Genomic DNA, 26,102 nt, shown 5'->3' on the forward strand with positions numbered 1-26,102 from the left:
ATACTACTCTGCCTTCGCTCCCCTTTAAATAACAGAATGATATTGACATACATTTGCATTAGAAATTTGACAATTTTAAGTTTATTTTATGGGAAGAGGGAATTGATTGCTTCAATACTACAATTGATGGTGAGGGAATTGATTGCTTCAATACTACAAGTATCTCAATAAGTATAGTAAAAGAACACCATAAATAGAATAGAATTGACCTCAGTCGGCATGGATTTAAGAAAGGAAAACATTATTTAACAAATTTGTCAAGTTCTTTAAGCATCTGATCAATAGAGTACAGAAGGGGAGCAAACCAGTGGAATGGTGTAGATAGATTTCGAGTCAGAGTGTGGATACAACATGCCCATCCAACCTGTCCCACTAACCTGTGTTTAGCCCCTAACCCTCTGAGCCCTGCCCATCCAAATGTTCCTTAAAAGCTGTGATTGTATCTATCTTAACCACTTCCTCAGTCCATATAGTCAGTACACTCTGCATGGAAAAGTGTGACCCTTAGGTCACTTTTAAATCTTACTCCTTTCACCTTTAACCTATGCCTCCTAGTTCTGGACTCTCCTGGAGAAAAGACTAACTGCCCACCTTATCAATGCATCTCAGACTTCTAAACATTTCTACAAGTCCCATCCCCCATTCTCCTACATTTCACGGAATAAAGATCTAGCCAAGTCAATCCCCCCTATAACTAGGTCCTCTAGTCCTGACAACATCCTCAAATCTTTTCTGCACTCTTTTGAGTTTAACCTATAACAGGGTGGCCAAAACTGTACACAGTGCTCAAAGTGCAGCCTTACCAACGACTTACATAACTGCAACACAATTTTCCAACTCATATACTGAATGCCCTGATTGATGAAGTGTGCAAAAACCCTTGTTCACCACTGTCTACTTGTGATGCCGCTTTCAACAAATCATCCACTTGTCCTCCCAAGTCCCTGTCAATTGTACTCCCTCATGCTCTACCATTTATAGCAAAATGCTTACAATGGTTTGATTTTTAAAAATGCATCGCCACACAGCTATCTACTTTGAAATCCAGATAACTGGAAATCCACTTCTCGGTCCATTTCTCAAACTGATCTATGCTCTTCACAAGCAACACCTAATTCTGTGTCATCCATAACATTACTATCAAACCTTGTGTATTTGTGTCAAAAATCATTTATATAAATAATGAATAACAAGGGTCTCAACAGCAACATGGTAGCACTCTACTAGTCCTTCAACCACCACCCTCTGCTTACTACCTGTGAGCCGATCTTGAATCCACTCTACCAGCATAACCTGGATTCATTGTGACTTAACATTCAAGACCAGCCTGCCGTGTGGGTCCTTGTAGAAGCCTTTTGGTTACCTCTTCAAAAAACTCTAAAAGGTTTGTCAAATGTGATTTTTCATGCACAAAGCCAGGTTGACTCCTCGTAATCAGACTCAGTCTCTCCACATGAGATAAGATCCTGTTCCTCAGAATTCCCTGCAGTAACTTCCCTACTTCTGACGTTTCATGTCAGGCTGATCGACTTGCAGTTCCCTGGCTTGTCATTGTTGCCCTTCTTAAATAACAAAACAATATTCCAGTTTTTGGAACTTCACCAGTGGCTAACGATGAAAGAAATCTGTTGGTCAATTAGGCCAAGGGAAAATGTCCTCAGAAGGTGAAGAATCTTTGGAATTTTCTACCCCAGATGACTGTGGAAGCTAAGTCTTAATGCTCATTCAAAAAGTGATCAATATGTTTCTGGACAATAAGGGAATTAAGGAACTCGACAAAAGTACTGCAATGTGCTACCGAAGTAGATAATCAACCATGGACTGAATGGCCTGCACCCACTTCTATTTATTATGCATGTCTGCTCAACAATGGACATTAAACCACTTTACAAAGTGAATGCAGTTATATCAATATAGACACCATTTGACAATAATTCCAGTATGAAACAATATCCAATGACAGTATTACATAATGCAACAAAACCCTACTAAACCTTACAGAAGTTTGCAAGCTACGACAGCTTCGAGTTCAAATGCAAAATAAACTGAACTTGCATTTAACAAGTGATAATCACAATAAAATGCTGTTAAAAGTCTTGGATTTACTGAATCTAATTGGTTTGCCAACACCATTCTACCTCCAATTTACCTCCTTGGATTCTAAAGGTCCATCTTGCTAATCCAAAATGTGCAACAAGGCCTCAGTGAAAATGAGGCATCGCTTAAAATATCAAAGACAAATTAACTAATCCCATATAGGGAAAACACATACTAAAACTGAGTAATTACTATCCAACATCACAGGGAATACAATTTTACACACATACTAAAATTGGAATAATTAACATTTTCTGGTGGAACAAAGTGAGTATCAATTGCAGGAGCTGGAACTTATGAGTTAAGATACTAGTAATATAGTTTACAGTTAAATTACCCAAAACTAAGCAATTAAATAACTTGGAAACAATTCCAAAATGTAAAAAAAATGACTTAAAGGAATTGTTCAAAACACCCAATACACATTTAGATATCAATAATAAGGAAGTTTGGACAATACAAGATTAGTTTTTGGTACTCTACAAGTATTTAACTTGAAGATCATGTAGATATCAGATCAGTAAAGCTGAACTATCTACACCAGTTTAGCAATCGTCTTGTATAGAATATTCTTCTGTGTTGTTACAGCATGTTTGAATACTTTTCCTGTCTCTGAAGAGAATTTTCACAATACACAAAAGTAAAATACTTACACCTTTCTTTCTTGTGGCCTTTCTTGCTGCTCTTTCCTTAAGCCTCTTTACCTTAAAAAAAGATGAAATTCACAAGTTGAACTCCAAGAATCATAACATACCAATTGTTAAAGTTTAATTTATTTTTCCTTATAAAGTAAATTCTGTTTCTTTATAACCTCAGGTATCAAGCATCGCCTCAATTTTAATTTGCCTTTTGTGATTTTGAAAATTTCCCCCGAGGTTTGAATAGTGCAGTGTACTAAGATGTGATAATCTAGCCAAACTGGTAGAGGAAGAAATATTAACTGTAAATTCTGAAATAAAATGAATTATGGAATTCTGGCCCCAATTCTAACTGGGATTAGATAGATACATAAAATTGCATTTTCCAGGAAACAGGCTAAATTTTGCCCTACAATCATGTTGGTCAAATATAGTGGTATCAATTTCAAGAAGAAATTGATTTAGCTTTTTTTAAAGGAGTTACTCAAATTGTAATTTTCTTAAGGATAATGCCTAAAGAAAAACTTTTCTATTCTCAGATTATTTTCAAACAAAGCAGAACAAACATTTTAAAATGATATTTGGATATATTTTATTGATTCATCTTCAAATTTATTTTTCTTCCTAGTGCAAAGTTAAATAGTTTCTCCTTATTAGAACAAGGAATAATTTTCCTTGATTTTTGAAGTCAGCAGATAAGACCCAAGCGCCTAAAGAGTTTCTTAACTTTTACACATAGAAATGTGAATAGTAACAATGATTATCACAGGTTCACAGTTGTAACACTGAATTATCACACGTCTGAAGATGGAAAAGAAAGTTGTGTCTGCAAAATTTCAATACCAAACAAACCTAAATTTTGCAGTGATTCAATTTATCAATCTCTCTGCTGCTTTTAAATTGAATTAAATTTGCATATTAGCCAGGACAAAGAAAAATGTAACAATTGACCTTAAATTGACCGGATAAATGAAATTCCTTTACTTGCCAAGCTCCCTCGACCAAAGAGAGGACGCGATAGATGGTGTGAACAAAGGTCCACAAGAATGATTCCTGGAATGTTCGATCTGCCCTATCAGGGAGGTGTTAGGTGAGCTGGATCAAATCAAACTCTCAAATTTAGAAGAATGAGAGGTGACCAGAAAATTCTTAGAGGAATTGACTAAGAAAAAACTGCATAATGGATCCTCAAATAAAAGGGTTGCTCTTCGGGAGTGAAAAGGAAGATCATTAGACACTTCCATCTCAACATTCTGTCTTTTCAGCCTACCTAGGCCAGCATCAAAACAGCAGATCATGCCTCGCACTAGGACCCAGCTGCTGCGAAGTACTCAGCACCTAGACTACGCTGCCCAGTGACTCGCTCCAAGCCCAGATTTCGTCGCCCAGCCTGAAGCTGCTCTCAATCTCTTCAAATCAACACAGTGCCCAGAGCAATCCCAGCTTGCATCCACGCCAGTTGTACTCCACTGCCCTAACCTCTCCTCTTCGAATGGCCCACTCCATCTGCATCGATGCTGCAGCACACCCTCCCGGCTCAATCCCCAAACTCACCTCACCATCGCTTGCCCCCTCACTGTTTGCAGTGATAATTCAGTACAATTTACCTCAGAAAAGGTGCTTTTAGTGACGCTTTTAGTCAAATTTCTTGCCTTTTGACCTACCATTGAGCTGTTATAAGGCAACTCCTTTATCCAGCAACCAGCATGCACTCCTTCTTTTCCTTGTAACTCCATCCACCTCTACATCATGGCGTCAGCAATCTTCAGCTTTATTTACATTTCTTTATTTCACTGAATATTTGCTTTAATTAATTACTAGTAATTTAGTGGGCTTTAATTGTTTATCTTAAACAATTCTTCATCATTTTAATTACTTCAACAACTTAACTATTCCTGTGTCTCCAGTTCACCTAGAGGTACCCTCTTGAGCCTGATCTGCTTGTAGGACAGCTGCAAAACAAAGGCTTCATGGGTTTTGAGAGTCACACTTTTCGGAGAACTCTTCTTTTTAAGAAATCCTTCCTGAACGAGGATGACTAACTTCCACAGTGTTTGCTGTTTTGAGGTGGCTAATAAGGAGATGTGGGAACCACTGATTCTTACCACAGGTGGAACAGGTGGTGCCTGAGAAGGCAGGTGAGTGGGTAAAACACAAGAAATTCTGCAGATGCTGGAAATCCAAAGCAGCACACACAAAATGATGGAGGAACTCAGCAGATCAGGCAGCATCCATGGAAATGAACAAAGTCGACGTTCCAGGCTGAGACCTTTCTTCAGGACAGCACTGAGTGCGTAATTGACTCTTTCCACTTGTGCGTGCTCCCAATGTGCTTGTTCTGGTTCTCAATACCATTCAGAAAACTCAATCCACAATTTGAGCAGTCATGAGCCATATTTTTGCAGGAGTTACTAGGGATGTTGTGCTTCAGGAGGCTTTCAGTACAGCCTTGAATCATTTTTCTTTATTTAACTTGTAGACTTTTTCCATGAGAAAGCTCATAACTTTCTGGAGTCAGGTACTGTGAACACAAATTATGTGGTTTGTCCAATCTGGTGGACTGAATGCAACTAAGGCCTCAATACTGAGGATGTTGGCCTGTGAGAGGACGCTGATGTTGGTTTGCTCTCTTTCCAGTGAATTTGGAAGTTTTTACAAAGAAAGGTACCACATAGATGAATGAGAGCAGCAGACTAAATGGAGCATGATTCCACCTAACACGAAAGGAAAGACAGCAATTTATTAAGGTCCAAAGCGGTAATGGCGTGTGAAAGTGGAAGATATCATCATGGTTACTGAATACTTGCATATCTTCTCACAAAGAGATCAATGCAGATACTATACTAATAGAGGAAGAATGTGAAATGTTGTTGGAATAAAGTATTTACATTAAAAAAATGGTTCATCTTGTGTTCATTCTAATTAGTGTCACTTTCTCATTCTCCGTACTCCCCCTACATCGGCATGAACCTCCTACAGGAGGAATGAAGCCCGTCTTTGCAGCTGCAGATGTACTGTAAAGAAGAACAATCTATTGGTAGAATTTCAAGTCAATAGATCCTCAGACTCAATCCTTACTATTGTAATAGACCGTTGTCACCTCCTGCTGTTTTGAAATCTGTACAATAATTTGAGACATTTTAAAATAATTGAAACAAAACTGAACAATTAAAACATTAAAAATAATTAATCCCACCACAGGCAGATGTGAAACCTGCACTCAATGAAACGTGGCCAACAGCCTTGAAATGGGATTTCCCAGAGACCCTTTACATTATTACCAGCAACAGACGTTCTCTTAGAGGGTAAAGTCTTTCAAACTTAGATAACAGGCTTAAATAAAAGCAAAGGCTTTGAAGGTTTTAAGGCAGACACATAGATTCTTGATAAGCAAGGAGTTATAAAGTTACTATGGGTAGGCCAAATGTGGAGTTACGGTTACAGTTTGATTAGGCATGATCTTATTAAATGGCAGAATAGGCCCATGGGTCTGAATGCCTATTTCTGCTCCTAATCTATATGTTTATCATAGTCATATTTCTTGAGTCCTTGCTAAAGCATCAAGCACCTATTTACACTATTTCTAAACTAATCCCATTTTATCTTTGCTAAGCAACACACACAAAATGCTGGTAGAACGCAGCAGGCCAGGCAGCATCTATAGGAAGCAGTACAGTTGACGTTTCAGGCCGAGACCCTTCATCAGGACTGTACTTCTTCCTATAGATGCTACCTGGCCTGCTGCATTCCACCAGGATTTTGTGTGTGTTGCTTGAATTTCCAGCATCTGCAGATTTTTTCGTGTTTGCGTTATCCTTACTAACCCCAGTTTCCGCTCTTTACCTGCACATTAGGGATAATGTCTTTGAGATGCAGGAGGAAACCCATGTGATCACAGGGGTGCTAACTCTATATAGGGAGCACTGGAATCAGTAGACATTGCAGACGATTGTGGCTAGACCATAGAAAACATGGACCATTCCCCATATCTCAAAAGCTAGTTCGCGGCAAAAGCAGGTATTGTTGATGAAATTCACGGCCACTTTCCAAAAATACCAGTATTATTTTTTTGGATAAGGGGGAAAAAAATAAACTAGTTGCAACTCAGCTGGGTTCAAACTGCCCCAGAGAATTATTTTCACTTATTCAAGGTAGCACTTCAGTGCAGGAACAAGGCAATGTTACACTGTCAGAAATGGAGACCTTGTGTAGGAAGTCTACCATTTTCTAATAGCTTATTGAGATAGTGGAATGCACTAAACAAAAGCTTCCTTTCTAAAACAGAATCTGATTTTGTACAAATGTAGATGCACTGTTTTGGTGCAAACAGGGTAACGGAGTGTAAAATCAGTGGAAGTACGGTGCTGAAGAACAAGCTTAAATCAGCAAGACCAAGCAAGTAAATAAAATAAAATCATCAGGTCATTCATATTTAGGAGCAGCACCGCTGTAAGGAAAGTAGAAACATGATGTGATAAATTATATAAAATTATGTAAGAATAGAAATTATAAGTTGCTAACCAAATGTTCTAGGCCAAGAATAAGGGAAACCAGCAGTGATTACTTAAAAATTAAAATCCTTCTAGATCACCCATCAAGTGTAATGTGTGTGCAGGTGGCCCCCGTTTTCCAAACATTCGCTTTACGACACCTCACTATTATGAAAGACATACATTAGTTACCCATTTTCGTTAACAGGTGTTTTCACTGTTACGAAAAAAGGCAGCACGTGCCCGAACAGCCAAGCTCCTCCCCTGGAACTGCATTCTAGCTGGCATTGCTTAAACATGTGCTTTATCTCGATTTATTTTGTGCATCTGTTAGCAAGATGACTTCTATGGTATCGAAAAAGCTTAAAAGAACTCGTAAGGGTGCTACATTTGGCGTAAAACTAGACATAATTAAGCGTTTCAATCGTGGTGAACGAAGTAAGGACATTGTCCGCGCGTTGAACTTGCCTGCGTCCACCATTCGCACTATTTATACACAGAGAGAAAGAATTTTGAAAGCTGCCGATGTTACTACTAGTTCTGCTCGTAGCAAAATGGTCTCTCTTAGTCGGCATCCAATAATGGATAAAATGGAAAGTCTATTGCTTGAGTGGATTGATGGGTGTACAAAGCGTGGTGTTCCGTTGAGTTTTCTTATACTTAAGGAGAAATCAGTCAGTCTTTTTAATAAGCTGAAACAGAAAACACTGGATGATGGTGATGAACGTGTTGCGAAAGTGGAATTTAAAGGTAGCCATGGGTGGTTTGATCAGTTTCTGAAGCGAGGGCAGCTTCATAGTTTAAGCAGTGATCCCAACCTCTGGGCCGTGGACCAATACATTGCTGCGAAGAATGCAACGGTGCAGCTGTAGTTGGAACGCACCCAGCACATCTTTAAGAAAAAAGCCAAAATAAACAAACTAATTAATTAGGTGCCGCCTGGCAAGTAAATGTCGGCCCAGATCAGAGGCGATTGCCGATTGCGTCAGGTGCTTATTTGTATAAGCAAGTGTTTAACTGTGACAAAACTGCAATTTATTGGAGTCTTCCTGATTCCGGTAAGTGAAACCACACTGTACATACATTATTTCTACTTTATATAGGCTGTGTAATTTTATGTGTTATTTGGTATGATTTGGCAGCTTCATAGCTTAAAGGTTACTGGAGAGAGTGTTTCTGCGGAGAGCGCTTCCACGAGATTTTCGCTGTGCTAGACAGCGCTGCAGAAAAGTATTTCTACTTTATATAGGCTGTGTATTTATCATATCATTCCTGCTTTTACTATATGTTACTGTTATTTTAGGTTTTATGTGTTATTTGGCATGATTTTGTAGGTTATTTTTTGGGTTTGGGAACACTCAAAAATTTTTTCCAGTTTAATAAATGGTAATTGCTTATTCACTTTACGACATTCCGGCTTACGAACCATTTCATAGGAATGCTCTACCTTCGGATAGCGGGGGCATCCTGCATTCCATGTGGCACACTAATAGTAATCAAACATTGAATTTTCTATTTCAACACTGAAGTGGAATCAATCAATTTCACTTTCCACACTTTAAAGAGGAAAACAGGTAATTACGAATTTCACTGTTGAACCTTGCTCAGTTATCCTTTCAATATTTAACTATATTCGTTGTTAACTCAAGTCAGCCTACTATTTTTTTTTAATTTAAGATCTGCTAGATATTTACTTTATTCCCTGGCTAAGCTCTCAATGCAGTCATTTTGAAATTTGAAGACCATGCACTCTTAGTAATAACTTTCTGTCAATGCTTAGGTTCACACAATTTAGGTACAGATGAAAAAAGAATCAATTACACCATCATAAATTATTCTTCCCTATTCTATTGAGAAACAGTTCAAGTATGAAAAAATTTCAAGCTTTAAAATGATTCATTATCAAAAGATTTTTTATGCATTCTCTACATTAGAAGTCTTCTCTTTTTCTAGTTGTATCTAACTGCAAATTATTTACAAACGTTTGTAATTTTAAATCTGAAACCCAATGACTAGATTAAGTTCAGTAAAATAGATTTGGATCTTTTATTTTGATCTTCATTTTCAAAAAGAAGCCTATTTACAAAATTTCACATTGCGTCAAGCACTGATGCAAAGAAAAGACACAGAACTAAGAGAAAGCAACCATTCGCTCCTTATGTCTGTTCTACCGTTCATTACAATGGCTGCTCTTTCATTGTAGATTACAGGTGGATCTTAATCAGTCAGGAAAGTGGGGCAAAGAGTGGCCACCAGATTCAATATAGGAGAGCGTGGGTGATGCATTTTGGAAAGTCGAATCACTGTAGGACTTGTACAATGTATGGTAAGGCACTAGGAGTGTAATGGAACACAGGGAACTAAAGGTACACACACATTATTTGTTGAAATCATCACAAGTAGTGAAAAGTAGAAGAACAGAGGAATCTTGGGAGTCCATATCCATAGACTCCACAAAGTTGACACACAAGTTGACAGGGAGGTTATGAAGATGCATGTTGTATTGGCCTTTATTACTGGGGAGATAATGTTCAAGATGTAAAGTTGGACCACAATTGGAGTATTAAGCTGAGGTCTGGTAATCTATCTATAGGAAGCTTTAGAGAAAGTGCAGAGATTTGCAAGGATGCTACCTGGATTGGCAAGCATATCTTAAGGAGGGAAAACTGAGTGAGCAGGGGTTTTTCTCTTTGGAGGGAAGAAGGATGAAAGGCATAAAAGATGACAAGAGGTATGAACAAAGTGGATATGCAGCGACTTGGTCTAGTATAATTTTAAGGTGATTCTAGGAAAGTATAAGGGGGATGCCAAAGGTAGTTTCTTTAAAGTAATAGGTGTGTGGAGCACACTGCCAGGATGGTGGTAGAGACAGTTATATTAAGGACGTTTAAGAGACACACAGATAGGCATATACTGTAGATAAAAGAAAAATGGAGGGCAATGTGGGAGGGAAGATTTAGATGTAGGTTAAAAGGTTGGTACAACATTGTGGGCCGAAGTGCCTGTACTGTGATGTACTGTTCCATGCTAAATATTGTAAATGTCTAACTGAAGTTAAAGATGTTCAACATCATTCTTTAACAATTCATTTGTTCGGAGATGACTACTTTAAAGTACGTTTATAATGGTAAACACAACAGGATCAGTATGCAGCAAACACCTATGACAAGTTGATGAGAGGAAAAGAAAAACTGCAGGAAAAGGAAAGACAGAAGACGGTTGAATTTCTTGGACCTCTAGCAGAGAGCATGAAGAAGCCGGACAACGTCTTTCTTACTGGGGTGAAGGATAATGTAAAGTCCAGTTCCCCCTCATTCACACTTCCCTCAACAAAAATATCATACTAGTATAAATTTCAATTTCTCAGATTACAGAATTCCACTTACCCTGTGTTTTTCTTTTATTTTTTTTCTGTACTCTTCCTTGTCATATTTATCCTCCTTACGAAGCCTCTCTTTTGCCATCTGCATATTTATTCCCCCTGCATCATCATCATCTGTGATATTCTCTACTTTGCTTTTTTGGATGGGTGGCCACTGCTGAACCACCTACAGTATAAAAACAGTGGACAACTGTGAATGGCAGGAAGAACAAACTGGTGCTGAATGAAATTTGATTACATTACAAATATAAAACTTTTAAAATATCTTCTTATAACAGCATTATAAAAACAAACTTGCATACATTACCTTCAATTAGCATTAAAAATAACAAAATTAGCATAATAAATTCAGATTTATACATTAATTAGTTGCCTAAATTCAAAGACCAATGTAAGCAGTTAGTTTTAGCTCCTTGTTAAAATCAAGAATTAGGGCTTAAAATATTTAAGGAACATATTTAAGAATATTATTTAAGAAATTCCTAACAAAATTAAAACAGCTTTATGTTAGAGAGTAATTTAAAATTTAATATCATTATAATTTAATTACTGCTTACAATGAAAACCCCAATTTAAAAGCACTGCCTCCAGAAGAAATTGAACTGCCCAAAAAAAGTTAATCTGAGTAATAAATTCTTACAAAACATTCTCAAATGTAATGTAATCAAGAAAATGAGGCATAAATTAGAGAAAGGAATTCTTTAATTCGGGGAATCAATGTTTCATAGTTAAGTATGTTCTTAAGTATCTAGTATCAACTCTTCCAGCATCTAGAGAGCACTCTGACTGGTTGAATCACTGTCTGGTGTGGAGACACCAAGACACTGGATTGTAAGAGGCACACGGTTATAGATTCTGTCAGCTCGTCATGTCTCCCGTCATGCCTCCGTCTCATTACTACCATCAGGGAGGAGCCACACTTAATGTTAGGAACACCTTCTTAACCTCTGCCACTAGATTTCAGAATGATCCACGAACTCAAGAATGCTACTTTTGATATTCCTTCTTTTGCACTTTTATTTTGTAAGCTACAGTAATTTTTACTGTCTTTGCACTATACTGCTGCCACAAAACAAGCTACTTCATGTCAAGTACCACCATGAATACTATACAATGCAGGACCTTGTTAAGAGAGATGAAACCATTAAAGCATTCAAAGTTTTAACAGGGCTTGGCAATTTAGATACAGTTGATGTTTCCCTTCGTTGGCAAGTCAAGAACTAGGAGACAAAATCTAAAAGATGGGTTGACCATTCAGAACAGATAAGATTAAATTTTGTCTTTCATTCAGCAGTAACTTTTTGAAATTTCGCTATTTAATTTCACTGCTACTTCACTGCTTGGAACTCAAATTGCAAAGCATATTCAAGGCAAACTGAAAGATTTCTGGATATTAAAGAAATCAAAGGATGTAAGATTAGTGCAGGAAAGAGATGAAGTATTAGCCGTGATTTTACTGCACGGCAGGGATGACCTACAGTACTTCAGCTTTTTATCATTTATCTGAAACTCACCTCTCCTTCTTCATCAAAAATTATTTTTGTATTCACTTTAAATTTCTTCTTCAAAACTTTCTTTGCTTCTTTGACTTTTGTTTTCTTTGCTGTTGTTTTCTTTAATTTTTCTTTTTGAGGTACCTATGAATTAAAAAAGTGATAAGTATTTTAGTTCAAACAACCCCACTTTGACTGGCTAATAACAAATCTGATTGGCTAATGACAATTAGTTGCTTTACTAAATTACATTAAGCAGCTGGATCTTTTGTGTTAAAATCAATAAAAATCATTAAAAAGCATATGCAGATTATCCTGAGGCAGTAGTCAGTTTGCCTATAACAATCACTGTTACTTGAAATTTTGGTTTGTACAAAAAAACCTTGGAACCAATGTGCCATATAAGTAATACTACAATAGAACGGCAAAATTCAAATCATCATTAAAGATTTAGCAGAAAAGAAGATTTTTCAGGAAAAAAAGACCTTTTGTCATTTTTCGCCTTCATACCTTGAGTACATTACATCAGAAAAGCTACGGCTTGGAAATGCAGCTACTTTTCATGTGCTGCTGTCCTCAAATGAATGATTGTCAATAGAATTACAAAACCATCTTGCTGTGGACCTTAAACTAAATAGTTCCCAAAGTCCAAGCTTGCTCAGTAAACAGAACACTGCTCTAAGCAAAAAAGTTAAAACCAGTCCAGAAGTCAGAACAGAGTACCTTAACAGGGAAAGTAAAGCAGACTCAGTCACGTCCAATGATCTAAAGACATTGGCTGTTCTCACAACAACATTCCTGCACTCAATGTCAACAAAATCAAAGAACTGGTTGTGAACATGAGGAAGGGAAAATTGGGAGAACATTGAGGGTCAGTGGTGGAAAGAGTGAACAGTTTCAAATCCCTGAGCATCAACATGTAGGAGGATCTATCCTGGGCCAGCACACTGAAAAAGGCAGGCTAACAGCTATACGTCATTAGTCTGACTGGTTTCATCACCGTCTGTTACAGAGGTTCCAATGTAAAGAACCAAAAGTCACAGGAGCAGAATCAGGTCATTAGGCCCATCGAGTCTGCTCCGCCATTCCATTATAGCTGATTTATTAACTCTCTCAATCCCATTCTCCTGCCTTCTCCCCATAACCTTTCACACCCTGACTAATCAAGAACGTATCAATCTCTACTAAATATACCAATAGCTTGGTCCCCACAGCCACCTGTGGCAATGAATTCCACAAATTCACCACTCTCTGGCTAATGAAATTCCTCCACACCTGTGCTATATGGACGTCCCACTATTCTGAGGCTGTGCCCTCTGATCCTAGACTCACCCACTGTAGGAAGCATTCTCTCCATTCCACTCCATTGAGACATTTCAATATTGATAGGTTTTAATGAGATTCCCACTCATTTGTCTATATTCCAGTGAGTACAGACCCAGAACCATCAAATGTTCCTCATACATTAACTCTTTCACTCCCAAAATCATTCTTGTGAACCTCCTCTGGACCCCCTCCAATGTCAGCACATCTTTTCTTAGATAAGACACCCGAAACAAATAACAACACTCCAAGTGCAGTGTGGCTAATGCTTTAAAAAGCTTCAACATCGCATTCTTGTTCTTATATTCTAGCCCTCTCGAAATGAATACTAACATTGTGTTTGTCTTCCTTACACCGACTCAACTAGCAAGTTAAGCTTTAGGGAATCCTGTTAAAGAACTGTCAAGTCCCTTTGATTCACTATTTTTTATATTTTCTCCCTATTTAGAAAATAATCTATGTCTTTATTCCTTCTACCAAAGTGCATGACCATACACATCCTTACACTCTATTCTATCTTCCATTTCTTTGCCCATTCTCCCAATCTGTCCAAGCCCTTATGCAGAATCCTATCTCTGTGTGTCCATAAACTTGGCCAAACTTACACCTATACCAGTTCCTTGGCCACACATTCATCTGCTTAATCATCCTATTTTCACCCTCACTAGCACTTGGCACAGGCAGCAATGCAGAGATCACTACCCTGGAGAGTCCTCCTGTTCAGCTTTCTACCGAACTCCCTATATTCTCTATTCAAGACCTCCTCCCTTTTCCAATATGTACCACGACTTCTGGCTGCTCATCCCCCTCTTTAGAATTCTATAGACCTGATCCAAGACATCCCTGACCCTGGCACTTGTGAAGCAACATACCATTTGGGTACTTCTTTCACATCCACAGAATCTCACATCTGCTCCTCCAGCCTACACTACTGCACTCCTCCTCTCCCCTCTCTTCTAGCCAAAGAGCAAGGTTCAGTGACAGAGACCTGGTTGCTGCAGCTTCTCCCTTGTGGGTTGTCACCCCAATGGTATTCAAAGTGGCATACTCATTGCTGAGTGGAATGGCCACAAAGGTACTCTGCACTGGCTATCTACTCCCTTTCCCTCCCCTGAAAGTCACTCAGGCACCTGCCTCCAGCAACTTAGGAATGACCACCTCCCGGTAGCTATTATCTTTCACCTCCTCAATTCTCCTCTATGAGCTGAAGGCCATCGAGCTGCAGGTCCAGTTCCTTAACACAGTCTGTAAGGAGCTAGTGCTCGGTGCACTTTGTGCAGATGTAATTAACAGGAAATCTGGAGGTTTTCCAGAGTTCCCACATCTCATACAAAGAGCACACCAGATGTTCTCATACCAGAATATAACTCTGGACCCATTCTCAGTGAACCAGCCATGTACTAATAGATAAAGAAAAAACAAAACGTTACTAGAAACTTACTTAGAATCTCCCTCCACCTGTGCTTATCCAAGCCTATTCTCACCTAAACCCATTGTGCAAAATCCTGACCACTACTACTGTACACTCCTACAACACCACTCTGCTTACACCTTGCTTCTTTTTAATTGCCATTGCCCAAGAAATCATTATGATTGCAGCCCGCCAATATTTTTTGTAACTTAGTAATTTTTTGCAAAACAACAAAATTCATGATAAAACAGTGATAATAAACCCGATTCAGATTCAGATTCTGAGGATGTTGAGACTTACAAAAAGCTTTATCTAAAATGATGGAATAAATAAATGAGAAAAGGCAGCAAATATACGAGCAACAATTTGTAATAAGCACGTTAGGAGAAACCTATTGATTTAATCTTCTCTTATCTAGTGAATTATACAGAATCCAGGGAAAGAGGGGAGGAATACAAATCGCTTCAAAATTAGAACACTCAACTTGCAAGTATGACAGCTTGGCTTCAAAACGCAGCACACAAGGTGATTGCAGTCTGCACAGCTATGTAATTGTATCTTACTAAATTGTTTCTAACTCCTGAAAATGTCCAAAGTGATGGACCTCTGCTCAAGTACGAACAAGCTATGGATGTCATAATAAATACTCAACATTAGTTTTATAGCCTGTAATTCTTCCTCTGAAATTAATTCCTGGATTCTGAACACATACTGAATCTGAAATCTTATACTGAATTGTGAGTGGATAGTCAGGTATCTTTCTCTTCTACCAACATAATCGTAAATCTCCAACTTGGCTGACCTTCACCTTGTGAAGATAACTGCTTTGACAAGAGGAGCTCATAATTCCAAACACAACACACACAAATAAAATTAAAAACCCTAGAGGTGCTGGAAATCTAAATAAAAACAAATACTGGAAATAGTTGGCAGATCAGGCACATATACGTGGAGGGGAAGTGAAAGCTGAAGACCCTACTTCAGAACTAGGAAAATGAGTTAAACAAGTTGATTGATGACAGTGAGGGCTCTGTCACTGGCCTTGGGCAACACTGCAATAATTTTACAACCACAAAGCAACAAACAAGCACATATGGGAATAACAGTGAAATCTATTAATACATAAATGGTTTACATTTGTTGCTTGGCAAACGCTCCACTGGATTGCTTGCCTGTTCATTTGTTTGTGGTTTGGCGGTTGCAGGTACGTCTCGCCAAAACCGAAGCGCTCCTCCGCGGCTGGTATAATTTTTCCAAAAATGCACATGCAGAGTGTGCAGAAGAAGGGACATGCCATAGACAACTGTCGGTGGAGTGTGCAGAAGGGACCTGTCATAGACAACTGTCGGTGGAGTGTGCAGAAGGGACATGCCAGAGACAACTGTCGGTGGAGTGTGCAGAAGGGACATGCCAGAGACAACTGTCGGTGGAGTGTGCAGAAGGGACCTGCCATAGACAACTGTCGGTGGAGTGTGCAGAAGGGACCTGCCATAGACAACTGTCGGTGGAGTGTGCAGAAGGGACCTGCCATAGACAACTGTCGGTGGAGTGTGCAGAAGGGACCTGCCATAGACAACTGTCGGTGGAGTGTGCAGAAGGGACATGCCAGAGACAACTGTCGGTGGAGTGTGCAGAAGGGACATGCCAGAGACAACTGTCAGTGGAGTGTGCAGAAGAAGGGACATGCCAGAGACAACTGTCGGTGGAGTGTGCAGAAGGGACATGCCATAGACAACTGTCGGTGGAGTGTGCAGAAGGGACATGCCAGAGACAACTGTCGGTGGAGTCTGCAGAAGGGACATGCCAGAGACAACTGTCGGTGGAGTGTGCAGAAGGGACCTGCCATAGACAACTGTCGGTGGAGTGTGCAGAAGGGACATGCCAGAGACAACTGTCGGTGGAGTCTGCAGAAGGGACATGCCAGAGACAACTGTCGGTGGAGTGTGCAGAAGAACGGACATGCCAGAGACAACTGTCGGTGGAGTGTGCAGAAGGGACATGCCAGAGACAACTGTCGGTGGAGTCTGCAGAAGGGACATGCCAGAGACAACTGTCGGTGGAGTGTGCAGAAGAAGGGACATGCCAGAGACAACTGTCGGTGGAGTGCGCAGAAGGGACATGCCAGAGACAACTGTCGGTGGAGTGTGCAGAAGGGACCTGCCATAGACAACTGTCGGTGGAGTGTGCAGAAGGGACATGCCATAGACAATTGCCGGTGGTGGGCAAAGCTAAAAGGTACAAAATGGGCCTCAATGTATCTCTAAGTGTGGTTGGAGATGGATCCTAATTGTGGTAGGTGATTGTGAACAAAGTTGAGGAAGGAGTGGTATATCCACAGACTGTACCCAGGACATCTTTAGGGATCGGTGTCTCAGAAAGGCAGCATCCATTATTAAGGACCTCCAGCACCCAGGGCATGCCCCTTTCTCACTGTTATCATCAGGTAAGAGAATAGAAGCCTGAAGGCACACACTCAGCGATTCTGGAACAGCTTCTTCTCCTCTGCCATCCGATTCCTAAATGAACACTGAAGCTTTGGACACTATCTCACTTTTTTAATATTCAGTATTTCTGTTTTTAAACATTTTCTAAAAATCTATTCAATATATGTAATTGATTTACTTGTTTATTTATTATGTTTTTTTTTCTCTCTCTCTGCTAGATTATGTATTGCATTGAACTGCTGCTGGTAAGTTAACAAATTTCACATCACATGCTGGTGATAATAAACCTGGTTCTGATTCTGATGGACTTGTTGAATGCTTTGATCAAACCCACAATACGTTCAGAAAGTTTGTAGTGGATACCGGCAAGGACTGGGACAAATGGCTGCCATTCTTACTACTTGCCCACTGGGAGTGCCTTAAACATCAAAAGCATTTTCACCTTTTGAACTGTTGCATGGGTGGTATGAAGAGGAGCTGGGAGGCACCAACTTCAACGTCCTCAGACAAAGGGACTGTGCAGTATGTAATACTGATGCAAGAGCACTAAGAACAGTACGGGGGGATAGGGGGAGCCCAAAAAAACCTCCAGGAAGCCTAACAAAACCAGGAGGTGGTCTGAACAGCACCCTGCCATAGGGAGTACCTGCCTGTTCAGAAGGCCTTGCTGTCCCAACCGTCCAACTCCAGCAAACTCCTGACTAAGTGGCAGGGACCCTACACCATCATCTGCAAGATGGGCCCTGTCACTTATGAAATCCATCATCCAGACAAGGGGAGGGACAAGCAAACCTACCATGTAAAGTTCATCAAAGAACGGAAAGAAAGGGAGGCAACCACTACAGAGATGGCACTGGTGGTTCGGAAGGTGGAGGAAGATGAAAAAGAGGGGGTGTGACGTGGCAACACCAGACACCCTTGAATTTAGATCTCCTGAAGGAAGGCCAAGTTGCTGAGCTGCAAAGGGTGTTCCAGGGGTATACAGCCCTATTTTGGCAAAGGGCTGGAAAAACCCAGACACTTCTGCATGTTATCCATTTGAAAGACCTCACTCCAATCTGTCAGAGACCATACCGGGTGCTTGAAAGACTGTTACAGCCACTAAAGAGGAAGATTACAACTATGAGGGAAATGGTGGTAATCCAACCTTCTAAAAGTGAATGAAACTGCCCAATTGTTATTCCCAAAAAGGATAACTCCCTACAAAACAGCCTGGATTTCAGGAAGCTCAAAGCAGCCTCCTAGTTTGGTGTCTACCCTATGCCTCTAATTGATAACGTTGGAAAGAATTGGAAGAGCCAAGTACATTATAACATTAGATCACTGTAATGAGTACTGGCAAGTTCCCCTGGAAGCCAAGGCCTGGGAGTATGCAGCATTTAGGACAGCAATAGGCCTGTACCAGTTCACAGTCATGCCTTTTGGATTACATGGAGCACCTGCAACATTACACAGATTGATGAACTGGGTTCTGCAAGGCTGTCAAGGCTGCTGTGCAGCCTATTTAGATGATGTGGTCATCTACAGCGACAATTGGAGTGGCCATCTCCAGCATCTGCGCTGGATCCTGAGACACACTCACGTTCACGCTAAATCTACAAAAGTGTGACTGGGCAAAGCAAGAGACCCCCTACCTACGTTACCAGTTGGGGGAAGGCCAGCCACAAGGTGATAAGGTAGAGGCCATACGTATCAGTCAAAGATCCTGTACAAAAAAGGCAGGTGTGATCTTTCTTGGGGCTTGTTGTGTGGTAAATGCACTTCATTCCCCAGATTGACACCATTGCAGTATCCATGACAAATCCGACCACCAAGTCTGTGAAAAATCCAGTGGAATGGGCTAAGGACTGTGAATAGGCTTTCTTCACCCCCAAGGTCCACCACTGCTTATCTCTCAACCTGTAAAGCCCAGATTTTAACAAGTGTTTCCTGGTGCAGGTGGAAACTTTGGCTTCAGGTATGGAAGCTGTGCTGGCACAAGGAGAGGCAGGAGACGAATGGCCAATCCTCTATCTCAGCCACAAACTTCTGTCCAGGGAGTTGAGATACTCAACCATAGAAAAGGAGTGCCTTGCCATCAAGTGGGCACGACAGCCTCCGATACAGTACTCCAGCAAGAGTTTGAGCAGGACATTAACCACCAGACATTTACATGAATCCAGACGATGAAAGACCACAGTGCCAGAGTGTTCTGCACTCCTTCCAATTCAACATTCATCACAAAGCAGGAGGACAGAATATTACAGCTGACTACCTGTCCAGATTGCCGAACAGTGGCAATCCTGGAGAGGAGAGTAGTAATGTGACAGAGGGCTCAGTCACTGGCCTTGGGCAGCACTGTAATAACTTTAAATACAAACACATACAAGGAATAATAATGAAGTCTATTAACACATGAATGTTTTACGTTTGTTGTCTGTTGAGCGTCCCATTGGACTGTTTTTGGTTTGACTGCTCAGGGTACGTCTCAGCATAAACGGGGCACTGCTTCTTGGCTGGTATTATTTGTCAGAAGCTGCACATGCACAGTGTACAGAAGGGACAGACAATGGGGGGTGGGGTGGTGAGCTGGTGACCCTGGTTCTCTTCAGTGAGTGTGAATTAAGTTGGGGAAGGCGTGACTATCGGTTGATCTGTGCAAATATTTATAACAAAATACCTGCACCCTGCTATTGTGGCAGAGCCAGTCTTCCCCCCACGGCCCCCCCCCCGCAAGACAGAGCTTATACAATGCCTCTGCATCACATTGATACAGGTTTTAACATGATCTAGATCAACTGGAAAATTGGGCAAACGAGCAGCAGACAGAACTCAACCAAGTGTGAAGTGATACATTTTGGTAAAATTAAAGCAGTGCAGGATTTGCACAGTAAATAACAGGGTCCTAGAGAGTGCTGTAGAATAGAGAGACCTCGAGGTACAAGTACTGTACATAGTTTCTCAAAAGTGGCAATACATGTAGACAAAGTGATAATGAACAGCAGCATGTCATACACCTTCTTCAGATGGGCTATGGAGTACGTAGTAAGAAAATGATGAGAAGCAGAAACAAAATAAATTGAAAATACAGTTGAAGTCAGAAGTTTACAATCCGATAGAAAATTTGTGAGCAGAACCGAAAAAGCGTGTGCGAAAAAGGAGGCCTACAAACCTGACTCAGTTACACCAGTTCTGTCTGGAGGAATGGAACAAAATCCCAGCAAATTACTGTGTGAAGCTTGTGGAAGGCAACCCAAAACGTTTAACCCGAGTTAAATAATTTAAAGGCAATTCTACCAAATACTAACAAAGCGTATGTAAACTTCTGACCCACTGGGAAAGTGATGAAAGAACTAAAAGCTGAAATAAATCATTCTCTCTACTATTATTCTGACATTTCACATTCTTAAAATAAAGTAGTGATCCTAACTGACCTGAGACAGGGAATGTTTTCTAGGATTAAATGTCAGGAATTGTGAAAAACTAAGTTTAAATGTATTTGTCTAAGGTGTATGTAAACTTCTGACTTCAACCGTAACTTCAATAATATAAGGAGTTAAGACTGCATACTTCCTAAATTAAATACATGATTGGATATGTTGTGAAGATTTATGTCCTTTTAAAAATACACTTAGTCATAGAAAAGTACAGCACAGAAACAGGCCCTTCAGCCCATCTAGTCTGTGTCAAACCATTTAAACTGCCTAGTTCCAACAACGTGCACCTGGGCCATAACCATTCATACCCCTACTCGCCATATACCTTTTCTGTCAAATGCTGAAATTGAGCTCACATCCACTACGTGCACTGGCAGCTCATAACACACTCTCTCTACCCTCTGAGTAAAGACTTAAACATTTCTTCTTTCACTGTTAACCCATGTCCTCTGGCTGTAGTCCCACCCAACCTCAATGGAAAAAGCCTACTTACATTTACCCTATCTATATCACTCAACTTTTGTATACTCGATCAAATCTCCTCTCGGTCTTCTACGTGCCAAGGAATACAGCCCTAATCTATTCAATCTTTCCACATAACTCAGGTCCTCCAGTTCCAGCAACATCCTTGTAAATTTTTTCTGTACTCTTTCAAACTTAATCTGAATTTACCAACATCACCCTTTTCTATCACAGTTAATGGATAAATGATTGAGAACTAGCACATTTTCTGTCCTATTTTGCCATGTCTTTTTTGTGAGTTTGTGAAGAAGAAATTAAACAATTTCTTGGATCCTGGATTGAAGTGAGCACATATGGATTATGGAAACCGTTGTTTATAAGGAGGAATGCTGGCATCCTGTTACTCTCAGTGCATAATTTAAGTCGTTGAAAAACTAAAAGACTAAAACCCAAAACAGCTTATTAACAAAAGAAATAAGAAAAAGAAAAAATAATGGAATCTTTTTCTAGAACCAGTTATACAAAACATATTTTTAATATATTGATGGCTTTAGCTTATAAACACACACAATGCACATAACAAGCAGTAAAATGCTTATTTTTAAATAAACACTTCATATTTAAATCAGTAATGTGGGTATGGCTTACATTGTGCCACATTCTCCTGCTACAAGATATGTTGTATATTCATTTTAATATTTAAATAGTCAAACTCATAACTCAGTTGTGACTGCTTAAGCCAACTATTTGAGCCCCCAGGTATTAGTGCAAGAGTTCCTCAGGACAATATTCAGTGCAACTGTTTCATAAATGGCATTCTTTTCTTTATAAAGTCATAGGGGAAATGGAAATCTAACCACCTGCAAATGCTGGAAACCTGACCAAAAAAAAACCCAGAAAATACTGGAAACACTTAGCAAGCCACACACTGGTAGAAAGCCAAAAAATGTTAACGCTTCCCTTCATGAAAATGTAAGAGAGATGAGAGTAATTAAATGGAATTGGTATAGAGAGATAGTTGGGTAACATGACATGGTGGGGAAATAAGTCCATTTCTGTGCTGACAGTGACTATGTTTCATTAGGAGTTTGAGGAGATACGATTTGTCAACTAAAACACTCAAAAAGATCTATATGGAGAGCATCCTGACTGGTTGCATCACTGTCAGGTATGGGGGGGCTCACTGCACAAGATTGAAATAAGTCGTAGAACATTGTAAAATTAGTCAGCATATCATAGGTACCAGCCTCCGTAGTATCCAAGACAACTTCAAGGAGCGGTGCCTTAGGAAGGCTGCATCCATCACTGAGCATCCCCATGACCCAGGACATGCCCTCTTCACACTGTTACAATCGGGAAGGAGGTACAGGAGCCTGAAGGCACACACTCAGCGATTCAGGAACAGCTTCTTCCCCTCTGCCATCTGATTTCTAAATGGACATTGAACCCATGGACACTACCTTACTACTTTTTTAATGTTATTCTGCACTAGTTATTTTAACTATATAATAGACATATATACTGTATATACTTCATGCACCTCTGTTTTTCTCTATATTTATTAATCATGTACTTCATTGTGCTGCTACAGTAAAGTTAACAGATATCATGACATATGTTGGTGATACTAAATCTGATTCTGATAGTATATGGGTAGGGTTTGCAAAAAACAGATTAACAAGGATGCCCGGTAAACACAAAAGCAGATGAGCACTTCATTTTAAAAAACCTAATGTTTCATAAGTGTTCTGCCCTGGTAAAACTGCTGGATAAAAAAAGAATCCCATCCTAATTTTCAGCTTATTATGAGTATTTTAAGCATAATTTATTTCAAGAGAACCAAATTGTGAACGCACATGCTTCACAAATGCAATAAGTGAAACCATTTTCTAATGAAGAAAGCTGAATCATTGTTATGCGTGAATTGAAGCCTATGACTTCAGAAATTCATTTTGAGTTATTTGACCACCTGATGTGACTAATGAAGTGCTTCTACTCCCCTTGAACATTTGGCATTATTTTCAAAGTGAAACTCGTGATTCTAGTGCTTCATCTTTAAAAATACAAACGTACTTTTTGAAACAGCCAACATTTCAGTAATTATTTTCAGTGATTTATAGCATGCAAATTTAGAGAAGCCTGACGTTAAAATGCACTTTAGAGCACAAACTGAACACAAAATGAGAACAAAATAATGATATTATTAAGAGCTACATGTAACTTGCAACTTTTACACTTTTATGAAGCTCAAATATTCTTATTTACATATTTTACTGTATTTAGACTGTTATTTTTTATTTGAATTTCTCTTTTTTCAGAGCAGCTTGCTGATTCAGCAACATTATAAACTAGAAATAATATTAATACAATTTTAGGCAATACATTCCATATAAGAATTTGTAAGATTTACATCATGCTTATAAAAATTAACATGAGCAAATATGGTAAAAGAGGTGGAAATCGGACTGTTCTGCCTGTTGCTGAATAGAGTACACGGAAAATGCAAGAGTACCTTGCTTACAGCAAAATAGGCACACTATATAGTCTGTGATGACAATAAATCATCCACACTTTGAAATTCACTGCTGTGAATCAACACTAGATATTAATAACTCATAATAAACTACTTGCTATAGGTGTCCAAAGAATTGTGCCAAGCCTTTACATTAATAATGAAAAGATAAGGTTCTGTTGGTCTGATGACAAAATAATGGTGCAACTGAGACCAAACATAACACATACTGAACAGTTAATATATTTCAGTCAGCAACATTAATCTGCTTCATATCTGCATCACTAGTCTTGCACTTCTATTTATCATCCATACACATCGGAAATCATCCAGCGTGAAGATTCCTCAGTCTAATGGCAGCCAATCTTTAATAGCAAATGGAAGTTATGGCCTTATGGAAATTGTTTGTTACAATTTAAAGAAAACTGAGAAGGATATGAATTATTAAATCAGACACTGTACAGAAAAGGAGGCAGCCAATTGCCCCATCACATCTATTACCTGATGTTATTGGATTATTTGCATTTTTCTGCATGTAAATTTCATTTCAAACAGTTCTTCTTCAGCCCGAACATTGAATGCATAAGCTAGTTCAAAATCAACTTCAGATATGCAATTTCCTTACATATCCCAGTAAGTTTTAAAAAAATGAAATGTGATAGCTTTGGAGATACAAATGTAGGATAAATGTATAAATTATGAAAACAGCAAAGCTAAGAAAAAAGAATATCCCTTTCTTGTTTTATCTGGCTTATAATTATATTAATATTCTTCCTAATATGGAATCATTAGAAATGGAAATGGCAAAACAGTTCAGGTCTTTGAACTTTACATCCACGGAAAACAACAAGGCGTACATTGTAGTATGTTATATTGTCTTGCAGACTGCCTCAGCACAGCCTTGGGTCTGTTGGTTGTTAGCACAAACGTTGCACTTCACTCCATGTTTCAATGTACATGTGATAAATAAATCTGAATTTGTCAGTACATCTGAATTCAAGTCATCTTAAAATAATTCAACGTCATTTTTTTCATGATCCAGCATTCTTTAAAACTAAAAAGACACCCTTTTAAGAGAAGTAAAAGGTGAAATCTTTCCTTCATGAGACCACTTGGCGTGTATAATTTTGGTCACCTCCCCTGAAAAGAAGGAGAAACTTGCTATAAAGAGAATGAAGCAAAGAGTCACCAAAGTAGTTCCTGGGACAGCATGTCTGACATTACAGGAGAGATCCTCTCCTAAATACAGGTCTCGATCTTTTAGAATTTAAAAGTATTTGCTCCAAGAAAAAAGTAGTGTAAAATGCATAGTTAATTTGATAGGGAAGTTATAGGAGGATGGTATCCCTGATTGAGAAATCTAGATCTACGGGTGATGTAACACAGAGAACAGTGGAAGCTTAGTCTCCGGCTGCATTGAAAACAGATATCGACACAGTACATATCAAAATAATTGTGGAATATAGAGATTATGTTGGAAATTGGAATTGAAGCAAAATATTAGCCATAAATATCAAATGACAAACCAGGCATAAGGAGATGATTACCAACCTATGCTCCCATTTCTGATGTATGGGGTAAAATTAAACTGAACTAAATAGCAAACATCTTATTTGAGAAATATTAATCATTAAAAATTGTAAAATAATGATGTAAACAACATTTATGGAAAAAATGTAAAGTGGAAATGTTAATACGGATAGTAATTTTGAGCCACAAGAAGTCATGAGAATTATACCATGCAATCGCTTTCATTCACAGTACAATTAATTCAATTAATGGTCTCTGCCTGGTTTATGTAAGATATGCTGCAAAGTTCTTTATTTTTTCAAATAATTTGTAAACCAGACCAGAAGAATTCTAGAACATCTATAACCCTTTTAATAATTATTTGGATTTTACATTCTTGAAGCACTGATGATTGCATGAAAATGAAAGAAGAGTGTTATAATAGTTAACCTTTGAATTTTACAGTAAAAAATTGAAAATAACAGCACAGCTGCAATGGAAAATTTACGGCTTTTTTTTTCAAGACGCTGTTGGTTTTATTCATTCTAGCACTGGAGGCCTAGATATATCATTTACAAATAACATGGGCTGTGCATTTCAATTTAAATGAGAACTACAGGAAGTACAAATTGAAGTGGCAGCATATTATTAACGGACAATCACTTAGTTTTCATCAATGCTCGTCAGATCTCAAGTGGCAAAACACTGGACATTTGCCAGTAAATGACACATTTAAATAGACCACTGTACAACAATATGTACAATAAAATTCATTCCTCATTTTCACATTAATACAAATCACAAAATTCAGTAAATCTGGTTGAAATACATAAACAGAGATAGGAAAACCAAGGGCAAAGGTCAATTCAAAATTCAGAGTAAATTGTTAAAGCAGATACGTGCCACCATATACCACCCTGAAATT

At 39.0% G+C, this 26,102-nt stretch overlaps 1 protein-coding gene across 1 annotated transcript in view; it reads right to left on the reverse strand.

Annotated features, from left to right (window-relative positions):
* Positions 1-26,102, reverse strand: part of ddx10 (DEAD (Asp-Glu-Ala-Asp) box polypeptide 10) — a 252,448-nt gene that overhangs the window by 90,890 nt on the left and 135,456 nt on the right. Inside the window, exons 14-16 of the mRNA XM_072263101.1 lie at positions 12,122-12,244; positions 10,612-10,773; positions 2,751-2,801 (exon numbers count right to left, since the gene is read on the reverse strand). Of these exons, the coding sequence (XP_072119202.1) occupies positions 2,751-2,801; positions 10,612-10,773; positions 12,122-12,244 (336 nt within the window). The remainder of the gene's footprint in view (positions 1-2,750; positions 2,802-10,611; positions 10,774-12,121; positions 12,245-26,102) is intronic.

The sequence above is a fragment of the Mobula birostris genome, chromosome 7 (genome assembly GCF_030028105.1).
Source record: "Mobula birostris isolate sMobBir1 chromosome 7, sMobBir1.hap1, whole genome shotgun sequence".
Taxonomy (NCBI): Eukaryota; Metazoa; Chordata; class Chondrichthyes; order Myliobatiformes; family Myliobatidae; genus Mobula; species Mobula birostris.